The sequence below is a fragment of the Thunnus maccoyii genome, chromosome 23 (genome assembly GCF_910596095.1).
Source record: "Thunnus maccoyii chromosome 23, fThuMac1.1, whole genome shotgun sequence".
Taxonomy (NCBI): Eukaryota; Metazoa; Chordata; class Actinopteri; order Scombriformes; family Scombridae; genus Thunnus; species Thunnus maccoyii.
Window position 1 is genome coordinate 12,527,925 of NC_056555.1, and position 19,194 is coordinate 12,547,118.

Here is a 19,194-nt window from a genome sequence, read left to right on the forward strand (position 1 = left end):
TGGGAGCAGCGGAAAACAAGCTCTTAACAAATCACTGTCATATTATTGCCCTATAAGTTGATAACTTTGGCACAAAATTGTGTGTTAATGTAAGATGAGGGCTGGAATTTCAACATTTTAGGGGCAAGGCCACGTGGCCTTTGGTGTAGTCAATTTTTTGAGGGCACAAAGGCCAAATGCCAGGGCAGCAAGGCCATCAAATTAAGGAGGGTTTTATTTCTAATACATAGTATAACTATCAGTGAAATACATGAATAAAAAATCAGTTTATTTCACAAAATAATTTATTGGTATTTACAAATTACCAATATTTACACAACTTCCTAAATCAAAAGTTCATTCATGCTCAGCTTTGGATTAATCAGAGTCATTGAACTGTTTGAAGATGAGGATGGGGAGTCAGGGGGAGTTGCAGTGTATGTTTTGGGGTTCCTTGGACCATATGGTCAATCTGCAGGAGCACAACCCTGTGACTTGATGAGGGGGAGATCTTCAATGGTGGATGTATGCAGGCTTAAGCACCAGTCTCCCTGGATTCTCTTCATGATTGAGAACTGCCACTCTACCTGAGAGGGAGAGACAGGGAACACTAAGATGATTCTAATGAGATGTAGCAGGTTGGGGTACATGCTTCCTGTCTCCATCAGAAACCTTGACCATAGCGGGAGGAAAGTTTGGCACTTGAGTTGGTGCACTATGTGAACTTTCACTTATACAAGCAATGTTTAACATTATATGTTGACTTTCTTGTCTTCTTCATTCACTAATTTATCAAACTTTCAAAGCTCAGTCAACCTTCTCTTCTGAGAAGTTCACTCAGTCACAGCTTTACAGCATTGGCATATCAGGATGAGTTTGATAAAGTTTTCTAGTTGGCCGGTGTTAGATTCGTGTCAAACTATCATCATAAATAGCCAGGTTTTCCAGCGGCTCATACCAGGCTCAAAATCAAACCCACCACATGTTATGTGTGCAGCATTTCGCTTGATTTTGCCCAATAAGAATTCAGTAGTGTGCTGCTGGTCTTTCTGTTTGTGGTTTGTGTTTGTGGTCTGTTTGGCCAGGTCAGAACAGAGAGAGTGATACTGTCTTGTAAGCAAAAGAAAGATAGCAATCAACCTCATCATCTCCTCTCACCTCTACAGTCAAAGTCAAGGAGTTTCTCTTAGCATCCCACTTCTTCATCCTTCCCTTCACTCATCTGCTCTCATTCTCCTCCACTTGATTCAATCCCATCCTAAAAAGCCCCATCTTCCTGACTCTCTTTTACAGTATCTCTTCTCCCTATCCTTTATTTATTTTCGTCTACACTTTGCCTCCTTTTAGTCTACTGTATCTTTTATTTACACATGACTCCCTCTCTTTCAGTTCAATTCAATTCAATTCAATTCAAAAGGGCTTTACTGGCATGGGAAATGGACGTTTACCTTGCCAAAGCAAATATGAAATATTTTTTTCTCTAGCAAACTTAATGCTATTTTGTATCAAACTGAATACTATTCAGAATGTGATTTTTACACTACAAGGTTTTACATTACACTTCGTACAACATTTCCATGTAGCTTATTTTTATTAGGCACTCCTGTCTGTCTGGCCACAGATTTTGAACAATATCACACCTGATATTTTCACTAGTGATGCACAGGGGGAAAAATCTTCTTGCATGCCACAACCATCCCCTTCTGCTGTGATGTCATCACAAGCAGCATCCATTGCAGCAAGCAGAGAAATTTGATCTTGAGGTGGATGATCATATACTTCCCAATTCCGTGCAGAAAGGAATACCTCATTTGGATTCAGAAATGGAGAATATGGTGGAATGAACTCCATCAGCATCCGTTGATAGACAGCAAACCATTCCCTGATGACATTTGCACAGTGGCTTACATTATCCCACACAGTTACAAAATTTGGCAATATGTCTTATCAAACCTCTCTCACTCTCAGGGATAAGATCTCTGTAGAGGGTGCCCAAGAACATCAGGAGATGCTGGGCGTTGTATGGGCCAGTAATGGGAATATGTGTACTTACATCATTCTCAGATATTGCAGCACACATTATTATATTGCCTCCACGTTGGCACATCCACCGTGGTTCGGTGGCCTATAATGTTTCAGCCACATCTCCTGCCTTTAGCCAGATTGAAAGGAATTTCACTTCCTTCCAGTTCCATTATTCTCTATAACACAGTAAACAATATATCAAATCAATTTTACTGTAGAATCATACAGTTACAGCAAAGTATACAGTAAATGTTCTGTGTTCTTCTCTACAACTTCAATAAGTATATACAGGCCTATATACTGCAAGTATATACAAGCCATAATAAAGGAAAACCCATAACACTGTACAATATACTACTGTGTAGTGCACACCACTGCTTTACCTATACATTCTGGTACCACTGATCCTCCACTCTTTCACAGTTTCTCTTAAATGGTACCCTGTAGAGTTGTTTCATGGTCATCTGATGTCTTTTGTAGTCTGTCTACTGTAGAGATGCTGACAGAGTTGATATTTTGAAAGACTCCATCGTCCTTTAAAATTGCACTCTGGATCTCTCTCAATCTAATAGCATTATTTGCTGTCACCATGCTGCAGATCTCTTGCTGAGGTGGAAAAACTGCTCTTGGCATAAGGTAGTTGTCTGGTATTACACATTGGAATTTAGAAATAGATCATATTAATGTATTTGTATTGTACTGCAATGTACTGTACTGTGTGCCGGCATGAGTTTTAGACATGCATTGTCTTATGGTTACTGTATTGTGGTAACTGGAATACTGTAACATGAATAATTGCAGTACTAAGTGAGTACATACCTGTTTTTCCTGCAGAATGTTTGGATAATTGAAGACACTGTAGACTGGTTTACATTAGGCTTCTCTTGGCGACCAGCCTCTGCCATTGTAAGGCCCCTGTTAATTACATGGTCCACAGTTGTGGCCCACATTTTATCTGGGGCAGCTCTATGTCTTTGTACTCTTCCGCCTCTTCCTCTGTTTTGCTCTCTTCCCCTCACGACCCCTCCATGCATCCTTACTCCTCTTCCTCTTTCACCTCCTCTTCCATGAACAGACTGTTGCCTCTGTTCATTATTTACATGGCCAGATTCCTCCATGTTCAGAAACTACAGTGATTCTGTTGCAGTCAAGCTCTATAAATGTGTTTGACAATATCCATACTCATGAATAGCACCTGTCATCTAACTTGGTTGATGTAAGATTTGAGAAACTCCCCTTCGTTAGTGATGTTCAAGTTTCACCTGACAGGCAATTTAATTTAGCAGATGTTACAAAACTTGCATATTAATGCTTGTTATGGAATATATCCCTGAGAGACACTGACAGTGGAATGGACTATTGTGCATGTGATGACTTACACATTGGAAGAATTCCTACATGTTTTGGAGAACAGAACTATTCAACTGAGAAGCAACATAATTAGTTTTGATCAGCAAGACATCTGCATTTGGTAATTGTGCAAATTGTGTTGTTTTGTTGTCATGTTGTTTTGAAAATATTCATTATCATTTGAGAATTGGGCAAGAGCAACTGAGAAAAACTGTAATTGAATGTATTTAAAGATATTTGTTCTATATGTATGTACAATGAGTATGTCTATGTACAGGGATCAGCACAGTGCAAGTGGTCAGTGCAGGGATACACAGTCTTCATGGTGGTTGTATTCCATTGGATGCCCTTTTCCAGTCACAACAGCTCACAAATCTTGCTTCTGTGTTTGCACATTGCTGTATTTCACCCAGCAGATATGGAAGTTTTTTGTTATTAGCATGTTTTCAAAGTCTTTTTGGGTGGGTAGAATATGTCTTGATACAGTTGGCAGTTGGTTACAAACTGCAGCTCGGTTTCCACCTCCTGCTGTGTGCAGTGGATGCACAGTCTTTGTCTGGAGAGCCAGTGATGGCCTCTCTCCACAGTGCGGTTGTGATCACTGAGTCTGTAGGGGAGAACGGGGTAACATGAGCCACTTTTTACATATGATGATTTAACTGCAAAATTAAAGTGTATTAGTTTCAAATAATAGTTACTATATATACCTCAAGTTGTTGTGTACCCATGGAAATTAAAACAAGTTATCTAATTATCATGGTTTAAGAACAATGAGCCATCAAAAAAAGTTAATCCAATGACACATCTTACCCCAAGGTAGGGGTAAAATGAGCATGGGGATGGGGTAAATAGTGATACCATTATATACTGATGTAAAAATTACACAAAACCAAACAAATGAATTATAAAATTAAAAATAATTTTGAACTTGATTAATGCCATCAATTTAAGGCAAAAACTTGTACTTTTAAGTAAAATGATATGTTTGTGTCCTGTTGTTCAACATGTTACCTGAAAATTTTCAGTAAAGATTAAACTATGATCTTTGTGTGTTAGCTACAGAAGAATGTGTGTGTAAATGTGCTTTTGTAGAGGAAAACTTGGTCCAGGTCTGAATGCTGGACCCCTACAGTGAGGGGGTCTGCGGGCTCTGTTATGCTGTGGGGGGCATTTTGCTGGCATGGTTTGGGTCCACTTGTCCCTTGTAGAGGGCAAATCAATACAAAGTTGTTCTGAATGATCAGTTTTATCCTATGATGAAACATTTCTATCCCGATGGGAGTGGTCTCTTCCAGGATGACAATGCCCCCATCCATAGGGCATGAGGGGGCACGGAATGGTTTGATGAGTATGAAAATGATGTGAATCATATGCTATGACCTTCACAGTCACCAGATCTCAACCCAATTGAACACCTATGGCAGATTTTGGACTGAGGTGTTGGACAGCGCTCTCCACCACCATCACCAAAACACCAAATGAGGAAATATCTTTTTGACAGCGCACTTGTTGTTTGGCTACATTGTGTTAATGATGTCATAGGTTTTTCCCCAACACCACTTTCTAATAGTTGATACAGCAGACACTTGTGCCAAATGGAATCAAAGGATTTTTGAAGTCAACAAAGCAGGAGAATAATCTGCTTTTGTTTTTGTTTATTTGGTTGTTAATTAGGGTGCTGAGGGTGGAGATACTATCTGTTGTGCGATATTTGGGTAAAAAGCCAGTTTTGGATTTGTTCAGGACATTATTTTCAGTAAGGAGTTGTAGGAGTCTGTGGTTCATGATCATACAGAGGATTTTCCCAAGGCTGCTGTTGACACAGACCCCACGGTAGTTATTGTGGTCGAATTTGTCTCCACTTTTGTGGAGCAGCGTGATCAGTCCTTGGTTCCAAATACTGGAAAACATCCTGGAGCTAAGGACGATGTTAAAGAGTTTTAGTATAAGCATTTGGAATTTGAGGTCTGAGAATTTTATCATTTCATTTAGGATGCTGTCAACACCACAAGCCCTCTTGGTTTGGAGTCTAGCGGGTTCTGATAGTCTTTTATGGTTGACTCTAAATTTTGCAGTTTATCTTGTATGTGTTTTTGCTGTTTATTCTTCTCCATTGGACCAAAGAGGTTGGAGAAGTGGTTTACCCATACATCTCCATTTTGGATGGGTAGATCCCCATGGTTTGTTTGTTTAGTGTTGCAATTTTCCCAGAAGTGGTTTGTTTTTATGGATTCCTCAATAGCATGTAGATGCTCAACATCTCTCTCTATTTTTATCTTTCCTCCTCACTCCCTCCCATTCACACATTTTTTTTTTTTTAGCTATCATCCTCCGCCTTTTCTTTCACTCTCTTATTCTCTTCCTCAGTTGGTTTTAGCGGAGGAGTGGGAGAGGTGAAGAAGGTCACTGTGGAGATAAGTGAAGCTTGTATCAGTCTGGCATCTCCTCCCCTCCAGATTGGTTTCCTCCTGCCCTCTAGTCACACCGATGCATAATTCATCTATCCATCTCCCTTTTGTCTTTAATTGTCGATTTTTCTTTTGTTTTTTTTCTCTCCATCCTTTAATTTCTTTATCTTCTTGGCTGTCTTCTCTTTCTATCGCCGTTTTTGCTCTTTGTCTTCTCCTTTCTTATTGTGCACTCTCCTCCCTTTCTGTCTCACTTGACTTCCTTTCTTCCATCTCTCTGGTTCTTTTTTCTTGCTCCCTGTGAAAAGTTGTTAAGTGGTGGTTTTGCCGATAACACTTGAGACTGTGAAGCGAGTATGCGGAGCTGTTGGAGAGAGATGGTGTCCGGAAGTGTTTGTTTGTTCATGTGCGGCAGGCATCTCTCCCTGAATGTGTATGCTTTTGCATTAATGACATGTCTGCACCCATGTCTATGAATTTGTGCTTGTTTTCGTGTGTGTGTGTGTGTGTGTGTCTGTGTGGCCTATCCCTGGATGTATTCCTCGTTGTAATGTCATCATCATAACTCTCATCCACTGTTAGCAACCTAATTTTGAGCTAGACTCTGTTTATTGCAATGTAATGTTTGGTTTTGTCATAAAAAATGACACTAGCACTTTTCCATCTGTAAAAGAAACAATCTCTGTAGCTGTACAGTACAATACACACATCACACACACACACACACCTCCTGAATTGCTCCTAACAAATGAGTGTAAATAAGGCCGTTTAGGCGTAAGTGTGGTACTTCATCATTTTCCGCTGCAATAATTATTGGACTCTTATCTTTTTTTTTTTTTTTTTTTTTGCTCATTTCCTCTCAGTGCAGAATCGGCTGGCTGGTTGAATTATGCATGTTTGTTTGTTGGTTTCATTACAGAAGCAGATGTCTCAGCTGGAATAATGGAGGATTTTGTGTTATTACATTGTTGTTGTTTTTTTTTTATTTTCTCACATTCTCTGCTTGAGGAGATGATGAGCACTTTGGGGTCCTCTGGCTCAATATGAATGAAATCTTCAGACACTGCTGCACACATTTGATTATAGTTAAATCTAGCAAGCAGTAGTGAAAGGGTCAGGGATGGGTTTGCTGTTGTGCTTGCATATGAATCCAGCCTCATTTCCGTGTTCCTTGCTCTCTATTTCTCTGTGTCACATCATCTGCGAGCTTTCAGTCATAATGTTATTTCATCCAGAATGTATTATCTGTATTGTAGTCCTTATTTCTCTCACACAGATAACACATACTGTACATTATGCATCTCTGAATCACACAGATTCACACTATTTCTCGTCAGACATTACAAAAACAAGCTATCCTCACACACACAAATCATACAACTGCACCTACAATCTGCAGTGGAAATATAGTTTCAGACTTTTTTTAACTAAGTAATTTTATATGATAGTTTACTACTCACTAAGTGATTTTTCTCAGTCACATCCAACTGATGCAATAAGGCCTTGGTGACCTTTTTAACCTTTTAAATTGCATTTTTGTCATCCACACCCAAGCGATCGGGAAATTTTTATACTATAGTACACATAAATGGTCTGAATGCACAAAATCTGCCTTATATTGAGCTGCAAGCCCTGCATGCACAGTCCACCTCCAAGTTGGCTGAAAGGATAAAAATCCATCTCTAACTTGTCTGCTTCTATTATCGCCATCTGCACAGTGGTAATGCAAAGTTTCACCTCCTTCTCTAAGTTGCCTCAAGGCTTAAAAGACCTTTTTCAACAGGTCTCCTTGATCATCATCACCAGCCCTCAGGCCAAACTGAAGCCTGAAAATGTGTTTGAATTTTGCTTTATGCTTGATAATGTTACAAGGCACGTAATTTTGAAAACATACACTTTAAATTTTCTCCAATAGGTATAAATTGCTTTAGGCGGTGCCACTGCAGATACCTGATTATACTGAAATGTCTGATTTCTAAGTGATACACAAAATAGATACACTTTGATGCTGAAAAATAAAGTAAATGGTGCTTTTCAACACCATTTGCTACATTTTTGAGAAGGAAAATCAACTGTTATGTCTATTTTCATATCTCATGCTTCATTTAGAACAAACTCTTAAAGATACAACATAAGATTTTCAGCCTATGATCACATCCTGCTCCCCTCACAGCAGGTCAAGTTCCCATTCCAACACTTGTTGCCAATGCTCTACCTTGAAATGACATCTAGCCTGAGGTGAAAGTGATCCTTATAGACATCACAGGTGTTAAAGAGGTAGACGATCAACGTAGCTAATGTGAAATGAGTTCACTGTGTTTTCCAACAGGTTTTGCCTCTTTACTGTAGTTAAGTGTTTGACTACATTCTGCCACCAGGAGGATTTAAACCTGAGGACTCACAGGGTCACAGGGTCCTACGCTATATCCTACTGTATGTATCTAGCAGCTTTACTGTAACATAAAATGACATAACTGACTTTAAATATAACCAAAACATAACAGTGTAAAATCCCAGAACCTGTAATTTCTGCTAATTTACTTAACACATATTGAGAAAATGCATGTATCTGTCATTAAGTAAAGCTATGAGAGCAATATTTAAAATGTACCGTATGATAATTACCTCTCAAAACCAGCGCATGAATACAGAGTATGGTAGAAATGCAGGGTTAGCTGTTTGAAGCTGTCAGGCAGCAGACAGTATGCCCAGTGGGACCAGGGCAGAGTTAGCTTCTCCATCCCAGCATCTTCCTTCATGTCTGGGTCACGGACTTCTCCTCCTCCTTTTCTCTTCTTGGAGGCCAAGGGACTCCCTGGTGGTCTGTAATGAGCTGCAGAGTCAGCACCGACTGCACACACAAGCACAGAGATGTGTACACACATTGACATGCGCCCACGTCTAAAGACAGGCATACATCAGCATGAAAAAACACACAATGCAATGTGTTTATGCATATGTTTGCGCACACACTTGAAGAAGAGCAGCCCTTTGGAAGCAGAATTGATGAAGCGGCAAACAAGGCTACACCGAGCCACAGCTTTTCTTTCCTTTCTCTGTCTTAACTTAGCTTGCGTAACCCTCTGTTACAGCACCTGCTGTCAGATTGAAGTGGAGGGATTGTGACAAGCTTATTATACAAGAGTATCTATATAGATATCAAGATGGATAGATAGATAGATAGATGATCACTTCCTACAGCGATACATAAATCTTTTCTTATTATGTTCTCTCACAAACACAGTATAATATGTAAGATTGCTGGTATTGAGTGTGGGTGCTCATTAGCAGATTCCCTATCGCCAAGTTGAAACTCGGGGATATTAGGTTTCCTTCCTCTAGACACTGGTAATGATGAAACTATAGGGACCACACTTACAGAGACACACAAACACACGGTCAGTACAGTGTAAGGATAAACATGAACAGAAATAGGCAAGAATAATAGTAATAAAAAAACATATATGCATATACCAGACAGCACATGCTTGAAAATATTCAACAGCTTGTAAAATGGCAACACAAAATTGATTTCCTTTACAGTCATGGCTGCGTATTCCTTCTCCTGCAAGAGAGGAGAGCAAAATGAGTCACCCACCATATCATTTAAAAACATAAGTTAGTGTACAAAACCTGATAAGTGACATTTTGTGCTGATTATGTAGAAAACAGATGACCGGGATGTTGAAAATAATTGTGTTACATGTTTACCCTCTCTCTCTCTCTCTCTCTCTCTCTCTCTCTCTCTCTCTCTCTCTCTCTCTCTCTCTCTCTCTCTCTCTCTCTCTCTCTCTCTCTCTCTCTCTCTCTCTCTCTCTCTCTCTCTCTCTCTCTCTCTCTCTCTCTCTCTCTCTCTCTCTCTCTCTCTCTCTCTCTCTCTGTGGTGTAGTGGCACCTGCTGACCAACTGAGGAACAGTTTAAAGAGACAGCACTCAAACTATTCTAGCAATTTCCTTGCTCACACGCAAATATACACATACATACACACACACACACACACACCACACACATACCTCACACTTCCTCAAATAGACAACAACAATTTTATCTTTTCCAAGACATCCAAGCAAAAGAAATGCTGCGGACAAAAATTGGTTTGCTGTTGGCGCTTATGTTTACTTTCTCCACCTGAGCAGGAAACAGTATTCCCACTGTGTTTGAATAGCCAGTGCATGAAATTTCAACCATCTGTGTTTTATTGGATTATAACAGAAAATGTGCTGTGCTCCTTCAGTGTGAAGCAGACCTGTAGGCGACAGAGCAGGGAGGATGAAAAGACAAAGGACAAGCATTAGGTGGGTGGCATGGTGCTTTGGTGACCTGAGGTGAATGAAATGTCACTGGTAAAAACAGCGGTATTCATCGTAGAAAAGCACAGACCTAAAATAAATTATGTGCAGTACACACTTGTACGGATGCACGCATATATTTATAACTGGTCACATGTTCCCCAACACAATCGTATCAATCAATCATCTAATGAAATCATTATGTCGCAATCCACCCTGCACTATTTGTTTGAGTTTTGGGGAAAGATTGGAGAAACATTTGGCTTGCAAGGCAGATGTTACACAGAGCCACAACTAAAAATAGCTATATTAGGTTACATGAGACACAAATGAAATGAAATGACAGGTGTAGTGTAGTGTTGTGATGACATCTTAGTCATCACAGGAATAAGGTCTGAGAATAAGAGTTTCAGTCTTGGGAAGAGATTTGTAATTTAAACCATATACTATATTCTGAGTTGTGAAAAGACCCTCAACACACACTGACTGACAGAAGGAGCAAGCAAGGCCCTGGTCAAACCAAAAGGGGGTGTTGTTGCTCTTCTACAGTAGTAGGGAAACCTACAGCATGCTGCTGTAGTGAAAGTATAGTATTTCCTTTAGTTCTTGTTCATTTCCTGTTATTGGTTGACATATCTACCCATAAATCTCCTGTCTTGAAGTTTAAAAAACATTCTTTACTTCCTTTTCAAATCTGCTATGATTACTACAGATTTGACAAAAGAAAGCAATGCGGAATATTTAGTTTTAGCCGGATTCATGCCTCTTATATGTTTTACATTTACCAATATTTAAAACTAATTAAAAAAATAAAAGAAAAATTAAATATAAGTAAGTAAATAAGAATTTAAAGAAAACTCACTCTGGGAATTGTTCTCTTATAACAGTAATATTTATCATTTATTTATTTTACTTTATATTATATTGTAAATATCCCCAATTTTTCTTGTTTTTTCTCTTTTTGTGTTACTTTATTACATTTTCCTCTAATCTTGCATTCACTGTATATATATGTTTTGTATAACTGACAAAACATTTACAAAAAAAAAGTGCCCTTGTTTCTGGGTCACTGCTAAATGGAGAAGCCCTCAGTAGGAAGAAAAAGAAAAAAAATCAATTAAGATTAAATAATCATGATAAGCTTGCAGAATACAATTAAAATACTCTTGAATGATGCACTGAATGCACATCCTGCTGCTGTGAAGCTACTCAATAATAATAATGAATATCGATAATAATATCGGAATGTTAAACTTAGTAGTTAGATGCAACATAGTAATTATGAAAAAGATAAATATAGAAGAGGAGTAATATAGAGAACAGAAAGTAGAAACTTTCTGGAAACTCTTTACTTACAAGAGATGATGCAGTTGTCTGTCTCCTACATTTACTTCTTATACAACACTTAGACACTCTCTGTAACAGACCACTTTTCATTGATTTCACCTCTGCTTTCAATTCACTTCAATTCAGTGGCATCAGATGATTAAGAAGTTCCTTAAAGCACATTAAAGTTCTCAGCAGTTTTCTTTAGCAAACTCAAAGGCTGATAACACACTGTCAACCACCAGTGACACTGTCATTACTCAGGACTGTGTGCTCAGCCCATTTATTTTCACTCTCTGCACAAAAGAACGTCACACCCCATCCAACGCCCATCAACAGTCAATATCTTACTTCATAAAACGTCAAAGGTGCAATTTTGTTCTCAACTCAGTGTCTCCGAACTGTCTCCTTCATCTGTATGGCAGCATCATTGAACCAGATCTTCTATACTTAACCAAACAAAACTCAGAAAAAGTTCAATCACAAACTACTTTATTTCTGTTTCTCAGATATGTCCAAGAGGTAATTCCATCCTGCTTCACACCAACAAGTCAAAACTACCACTCCTCACTCTTAACCACATGGAAACTGATCACTAAAAACTATGGTTTACATCCAGCCATTTAACATATCTACTATATAGTGTACAGATTCATCCAGGATGTGTGACTGGAGGCAGGTAACTGAAAGCAAATCTCTCTGTCAAAAGTAAGAAAAAAATATCTTCCAATCTGAACATATTGGAGGTATTTCTGACCCACAACTGCTGACAAGGCACCATCTTCAAGCCCTGTCCTCTCGTGGATTGCCAAGATTGCATAATGTCCCGTCTCCACCATGATGCCTTTTGGATATATTAGTTTCTACTGTAGCTTGGATAAAAAAGATGAGCTGAGGTAGACTAAAAATATTCTTGGCCTTCAGTATTTCTGTGCTGCAGACACAGAGTCTATCACCCGCTGTTCTATTCTTCCTCCAACGTGTTGCTGTTGTTACTTAATTACATAAATGTCAGGTTCAAGAAGTCAAGTGTTTCTGTGCCTGCACTCTCCAGGAGAATAATTCATCCACTTAAAGCAAACCCCGATCAGTAGCAGACAGATTTACTGTAATTGTGTCTCTGTAAGGGTCATTTGCTGCAATGATATAGTCATATCATATATAGTTAGATATACACAGCGTCATACAGTGAGAAGGAAATAAACCCCCTCCTTTGTTGCTCGATGTCTTTCAATGAGTCATTCAGGAGCATTCAAAGTAACCTCTACCCCTGTTTCTGCCTCCCTTTTTTGTCAAATATTCACTTTGCATGCTAATAACATCACCTCTCCACCTTTATTGGAGGAGTAAATGTGTTAATCGCAAGTAGGATGAGAGAAATGGACAACAGGAGAGTAATCAAATAGGTGAAAGCCAATTACAAAGAGTAAAGACATTAAGATAAATTTCTCAAAATGGCAAACGATATATTAATTTGTCTGCTCCTGCCTCGGAGAAAAAGTACGTGCGGGAGATAAAATTGGGAGGGAGATAAGACAATATAAGCAATGAGAGAGAGTAAAGGGAAAAGTGCAGACAAATGAAAATTAAAGGTTCACTTCATTTAAATATATATATTATAGATTTCTGTAACTGTTTTATTCAACAGTTCTGGTACAGTCTCTTATGGTAAAATTAAGGGATAATACCAAACTTGATGTTTTTAGAATATCTAAACAATTATCGAATACCTTTCCTCATCTTGTTTGTGCATATTTACCAAATGGAATAAATGTGAATAAATCTGAGGTCATACTTTTTCAAAATGAAGTCTTTTGGGAGAATTTTCAGATGTCGCTATTCCATGAAAACACCAGCAGATGGAGGCGTTTACTAACTATATGTTGACCTGACTTCAGCTACATGAGTGATGTGTTTATCATGACTACAGCCTGGCAGAAATAGACACCTAAGAGCCTCTTGGAGATGTGCTGACACTATTGAGAGATAATGTTATTCATTATAGAGGGATGACGCTTAAAGGACGACAATGTCTCCAGTGAAAAGCTCTCAGAACAACAGCCCTCTGTGTTAGACTATAAGCAGTGTGATAAAAGCCTTAAAGGATAGGTTCACAATATATCAAGCCTGCCTTAAAACAACAGTCACATGTCCAAATTAATATTGAAACAGGTTGTGCTTGCCGTAATTACTCCTCCTGTTCATATTGACCATTAAAAGATCCCCTCCAAATGTGCTTATAATGTAAATGATGGGAGCCAAAATCCACAGTTTAACTGAAGACAATATGAAGCTTCAGCCATCTGGGTTAGTCAAATAAAGTGGATATCTTCCACAGTTGCAGTCTTTTTAGTAAAAAATTCACTCTTTGTGTCTTGACTGACAGTGTTTTCCTGTTCAGCTGCAGTAGAAGGATCATAACAAAAAGAGGGAATCTGGCACTAAAAAGTCATAAACCTATTAGAGAACTAAAGATATTGACTTGATTTGACTAATTTGAACATCTGAAGCCTCATATTAGCTTCAAATAACCTTTAAATACACTTTTGCACGGAAGGAGGACTGGATTTTGTCCCTCATCACTTACATTGACAGTGCATTATGAAGGGATCTCATAAAGGCCAGTAAGAATTACAGCAATTTTCATTTAGGCACCTGACTATTGTTTTAAGATAGACTTGAAAAATTGTGAACCTGTCCTTTAACATGCTCAATAGCAAACAAACTGACTATTGGACAAAGAGAAGTGAAAGTACAGCGCTAAAGGTCATCTCATCCTACAACAGCAGACACATAAATCTGCCTGCAATGTCAAATGCTGAAGAAACTTAATGACTATGAAAATCAGACTGCCATTTCAGTAAATCACTCTTAACTCTCTCTCATATCACACATAGTTTATGAAGACAATTTCACAGTGACATGGTCTTACAAATTGCAGTTACAGGCTTACTGACTAATACAAATTTCCACCCCTCCATTTATTTATATAGAAAAAAATAACTTTTATGAGACAAGACCACAGGGAGGTGGAAGTGTAAATAATTTAAATGGGTAAAATTATGAAAACTGTTTCCCCCACTGGAGCTTCCTGCACTGTAATCAAATTGAATCAAACTGCTTCTATAATTAATTGAAGCCACCATGTAATGTAGGCTTGTGAGTGGGCCTGTTGTCTGTTTTTGTTTGGCATGTGTGAATGCACGAGTCATGGGGTGCCTGTGTGTGACTCTCTTCAGGGTTTGTGTGTGTATAATTTATTTTCCACACAGCACAAAAACAGTGAAATCCATGAAATCTTCATGGCTCTGGCGTGTTCTTCTTGCCGACTGCACGTCCTACTAAACTCAAGACTCTTTACTGTGTGTGCACTCATTCCCTTATTTGTGCTTCGTGTGTACATGCATGGTGTGTGCCCTTGATGTCCCTCTGTGTCTCAACCTCTGAGTGTTTCCATGCATGAGTACATCTGCAAGGGAACCTCTCTTCTTTATCTACACCCACACATGCCGACTAACAGTGTCTCCGTGGACCAAACGTACAATAGACATGATAATTACATGTGAAGTGATGCCCTGTGCCTTCCAGCTGATTAAAAATGGTACTGTGGGTTGCTGTGGTGGTATTTTCAAGGTCAGACACACGGTGTAATTTGAAGGATTTAACCTGTGAAGCCCAACAAATCCTGAACATTTACTGAGTGATTAGCTTTGTAAAGGTTTGCTCGTATTTAGAGGACTTGTTTCAAAATCAAAGGGTAATATCGAATGTTTCCATTTATGAAACTCTGCAAAGTTTGGATGCAAAAAGTGAATCCTCTCCCTTCCCTTCAGCAGCTGCTGTATGCCTTTGAGCAAACCAAGTCTCCCAATTGCTCCAATATATATTACCTTCTCTTGCTGTGGGGATCATTAAAGTTTCATCAATTCCAAAATACCCAAGGCACTCCGTAGACTTTTCTTGGTGCCACTTTACATGTAGAACTTCTTCCTTTTAACTCGAATCAAGGTCAGATGAAGATATTGGCGGGAGCAACTCGAGTTATCTGTCTTCAGTAGTCTCCCCCCTGTGTGAAACTTGGCTGTGCGAGCATGTGTGTGCTTGTGTGTGTGTGTGCTCCCCTGGTTGGAATTGGCTCCAATCACCTTTGATGTAGAAGGTCACCAGCTAGATGTCCGCTGTGTCTGCCAATTCACTCTCCCCTCTCTGTCTCTCCCCATACCTGCGTATGTTTTTGGAAAAGTAACACACAAGTAAATAAGCCTGCAAATATGTTCTCTGTAAAGTTATGTGCATATAACGACATATTTATGTTTGTACAGTATTTCCACAATCTATGAAGCATATTTCAACATGTGTTATGTGTGAACATGCATGTATTCCCTTTATTCCCGCATGGTAAAAACTGCAGTTTGTGGTCTGAGACTCAGACTCAGTGTAAAAGGTCTACTTGCAGTACTTAGAGCACTTGAGACATAATGTGCTCATTTAATTTAGTCCTAAGAGTCCCTTGAATTATTGACTCAGCTTGACATGCAGTACTGTACTTACTCACAGGTTGTGGGTTGTGTATGTACATGCAATACAATGTGTGTGTATTTAATCGCTGTAGCAACACATCCTTTAACACTCTGGAGACTTAAAGTATATACATGTTATTAGCTCAAATAGAAGAAATTGCAGTAAGCTATTGAGACAGACAGACAGGTGAAATCAACATTTATAAGTGCATTATAACATCACAGTGTTTCACTTTGAAATAATTAACACAATACACTTAAAACCCAACCACAAACATTCCTCTAAGTTATAAGTTCAAGTAAGCAAGTTACAGAAAATGACTGCAAGTCTGCATGAGTAGCCTCTTACTAAAGCCTCCAACATTTAGTCAAATATCTTTTAGATAGGCCTATTAAATGACCTCAAGCACCCTTTTTTTAATGGAAGACCAAATTTTTATGGAGACATGGTGCAGTTATTGATGCATGCAGCAGTAGAACAAGCTGCAATCAATGTCCATATCCCCTACAGTTAGGTTAGATCAATCAAGAAACCAGATGAAGATCACTTTTCAGACTTGGTGGTGCTTGCAACCCAGCCAGTTACTGATGTGGGGGCTGACCCCGAATGAGCAGGGACCCTGGAACGTGAATATTTCAAATAGGAAAGCTGTCAGAGCTGTTGTTGGGCTGTTTTATAGTGTTTACTACTTGCAGCAATAAATTAATGAATACCATGAATAATGAAGCTAGATTAACTATCAAGGGTCTAATGATTAGTCTGAAAATGTTAGTTTTCCTAACACAAATAAAAATATGCCTGGAGGGGAAACAAGTGCATATCTTCTTATGGGGTTTCACTTGTATCATCTGATTCCCTTTCAGATACAGTATGTTCAACTGGGCAGAATAATCATTAATATAATAATCTTAGATGAAAACGATTTATTTTCAGAGTGCAACTATCTCTCTCCACTGCCCTAATCTCCTTGAATCAAAATCACATTTGAAATTTAATATGCATTTTGTCCAAGTGCGTCGGTATCACAGCGCCGCCTGTGCGTAAAAATTAAAAACTGAGTAATATATTTATTAGCAGGTCTGTCGGGCGTGGCATGGCTTGTCTGCCGGGGGGGCTGTAGCTGTAGTCTGCTCCGGGGCTGTTGGATGCTCCATGATGGATGAGGAGTGACAGATCGGGGTTAGCCGCCAGGGGAGTCCATTTTCTTGCAGTGCACGGTCCTACCCGAGGAGAAAGCAGAAGAGGAGGAGGAGGAGGAGAGACACTGACTGGACGCAGGAGGAGGAAGGGACGAGAAACAGAGAGAGGAGCGACCGAGTTCCACCCCTCCTCTCTTTCCTTCTCTGTCACCCTCTCTCTCTCTCACCTCTCTCTCTCTACTCCCGTGCATCACAGCGTAGTGGGCTTTACCCGGTCTGCACCGCATTGACGCTGCTGCTGCTGCCGCCGCTGCTGCTGCTGCTGCTGCTGCCAGGCGACCCAACCCACTGAACTAACGCACCAACATACACACACACACACACACACAGGGAGAGAACCGGTCCATTTGGTTGCTATTACCCACAGCGGGAAGTGGAAGCTGTGCGGATTGTGTGCGTATTGTGCGGATATGCAACAATTCCCTCTCTACCTCTCATTACTTCTTTCTCTCTGGATTCGCTGTCCTGCTCGGTAATGTCAAGACTTTGGGAGCGGGAGTGACTCGGATAGGAGGCTGCGGCTTGGAGATTATTGCGGCTGCGGTACATAGCGCACGGCAAGAAATTTGGATACAAGTTTGCACAGCTCGCGTCATGAATGTAGCTGTTTAATTGAAACCGTGAGCCCCCACCTTCCCGTGCTGTGTCCAACATGGGTGTTGACTGAATGGAAGAGTGTCCTCGCGCTGCCACAGAGGTATGAGGATGTACTTGTGAGGATTAAAACCGCGCTCAAGTAATTCTCGGACCATGCAGATTCTGCCGCCTAGGACGTTATTTGTGTTACTAGCCCACGCACATGTCTTATTATCTCTGAGAAATAATGGAGAAGTACGAACTAAGGAGGTCAGCAACACAAGCGCATACTCTGCCAGGACTTTCCATGGGTCACTCCGGGAGAGTCATCAAAACAAACCCCGAGACCGTGCGCTCTCGGCGGGGTACGCCACAGGTGCTTCCTCGGCGGAGCGGGCAATTCTCAGAGGGACCCTTAACTCCACTCACCCCTGGAAAAGGGTAATTGCAGGAGAAACGAGGCGATTTGGACACAACAAACGCGACTTCAATAGGACAGTGACACCCATGGAGGATCCCAACGCTGCCTCACATTGGGACCCGACGCGCCACCATAATAAGAGGATAAAGTTGAATGGCGGTCTTAGTAGTACGGGGACGCCAGCAGGTGGACACTACAATGTGGCTAAGCCCTCTTCAATGGGCCGGGGAGACGGAGGAGGGGGACCTGAGGAGGGCGACAGGCACAAGAGAGGCACAAAAGACGAGCAGAAGAAAGCTTGGAAGAGGGGGAGAAACCGACTGAACAAAAGCGCAGGGGTTTTGGCTCAGCCTCACGCGTCGCCGTGGGAACCCATCCCAAAGCCGGTGGCCCTCACCGCCACCGACCTGCCCTTTGACCTCTTCACCAGGAGGCCCGAGTTCTTCACTTTCAGAGAGGAGAACCCCTGGGACGCCACGCCGATCACCCCTCCCAGCTCGCCGGACTTCGGGGACGAGATCAAGAACCCATTTTATCCGGTGACAAGTGAGACTTATGGCGCTTACGCGATCACGTGCGTCTCCGGCGTTATTTTCCTAGTGGGGATAGCGGGCAACATCGCCATCCTGTGCATCGTGTGCCAGAACTACTACATGAAGAGCATCTCCAACTCACTGCTGGCTAATTTGGCTGTGTGGGATTTTGTGCTCATCTTCTTCTGCCTGCCCATGGTGGTTTTCCATGAACTGACCAAGTCCTGGCTGCTGGGGGAGTTCACCTGCAAAGTGGTGCCCTATGTGGAGGTAATTACATATTATTCTTCCTTGTATTCTGTGATACATTTTTATCTTGCTCTGAACATCTCAGGGACAATTATTTCATATTGTAGTGGGGATGATGTTTTGAGGCAATGCCTACAGGCAGGATTCCCATCTGCAGGGATGACAGATGGTAAATGGGGCTCAACCAGTGTCATTATATCATCCACCTTGTCTGAAAGTGATAACACCTCCATAGTGACATAATCTGTTGCACTTTGGGGCATGCAAATTAAGTTCCACACTCTTTTCACCTGAGTAAATGCACTTATAGAATCGAG

General features: G+C 40.5%; 1 protein-coding gene and 1 long non-coding RNA gene across 2 annotated transcripts in view; one reads left to right on the plus strand and one right to left on the minus strand.

The window, feature by feature from the left end:
• Positions 1 to 19,194, minus strand: part of LOC121890427 — a 19,676-nt gene continuing 482 nt past the window's right edge. The window contains exons 2-7 of the long non-coding RNA XR_006093788.1: positions 15,524 to 15,600; positions 8,388 to 8,613; positions 2,824 to 3,961; positions 2,388 to 2,648; positions 1,620 to 2,180; positions 1 to 566 (exon numbers count right to left, since the gene is read on the minus strand). This is a non-coding gene — a long non-coding RNA (uncharacterized LOC121890427). The remainder of the gene's footprint in view (positions 567 to 1,619; positions 2,181 to 2,387; positions 2,649 to 2,823; positions 3,962 to 8,387; positions 8,614 to 15,523; positions 15,601 to 19,194) is intronic.
• Positions 17,217 to 19,194, plus strand: part of gpr37b (G protein-coupled receptor 37b) — a 16,635-nt gene continuing 14,657 nt past the window's right edge. Inside the window, exon 1 of the mRNA XM_042402652.1 lies at positions 17,217 to 18,898. Coding sequence (XP_042258586.1) covers positions 17,849 to 18,898 — 1,050 coding nt within the window. The 5' untranslated portion in view covers positions 17,217 to 17,848. The remainder of the gene's footprint in view (positions 18,899 to 19,194) is intronic.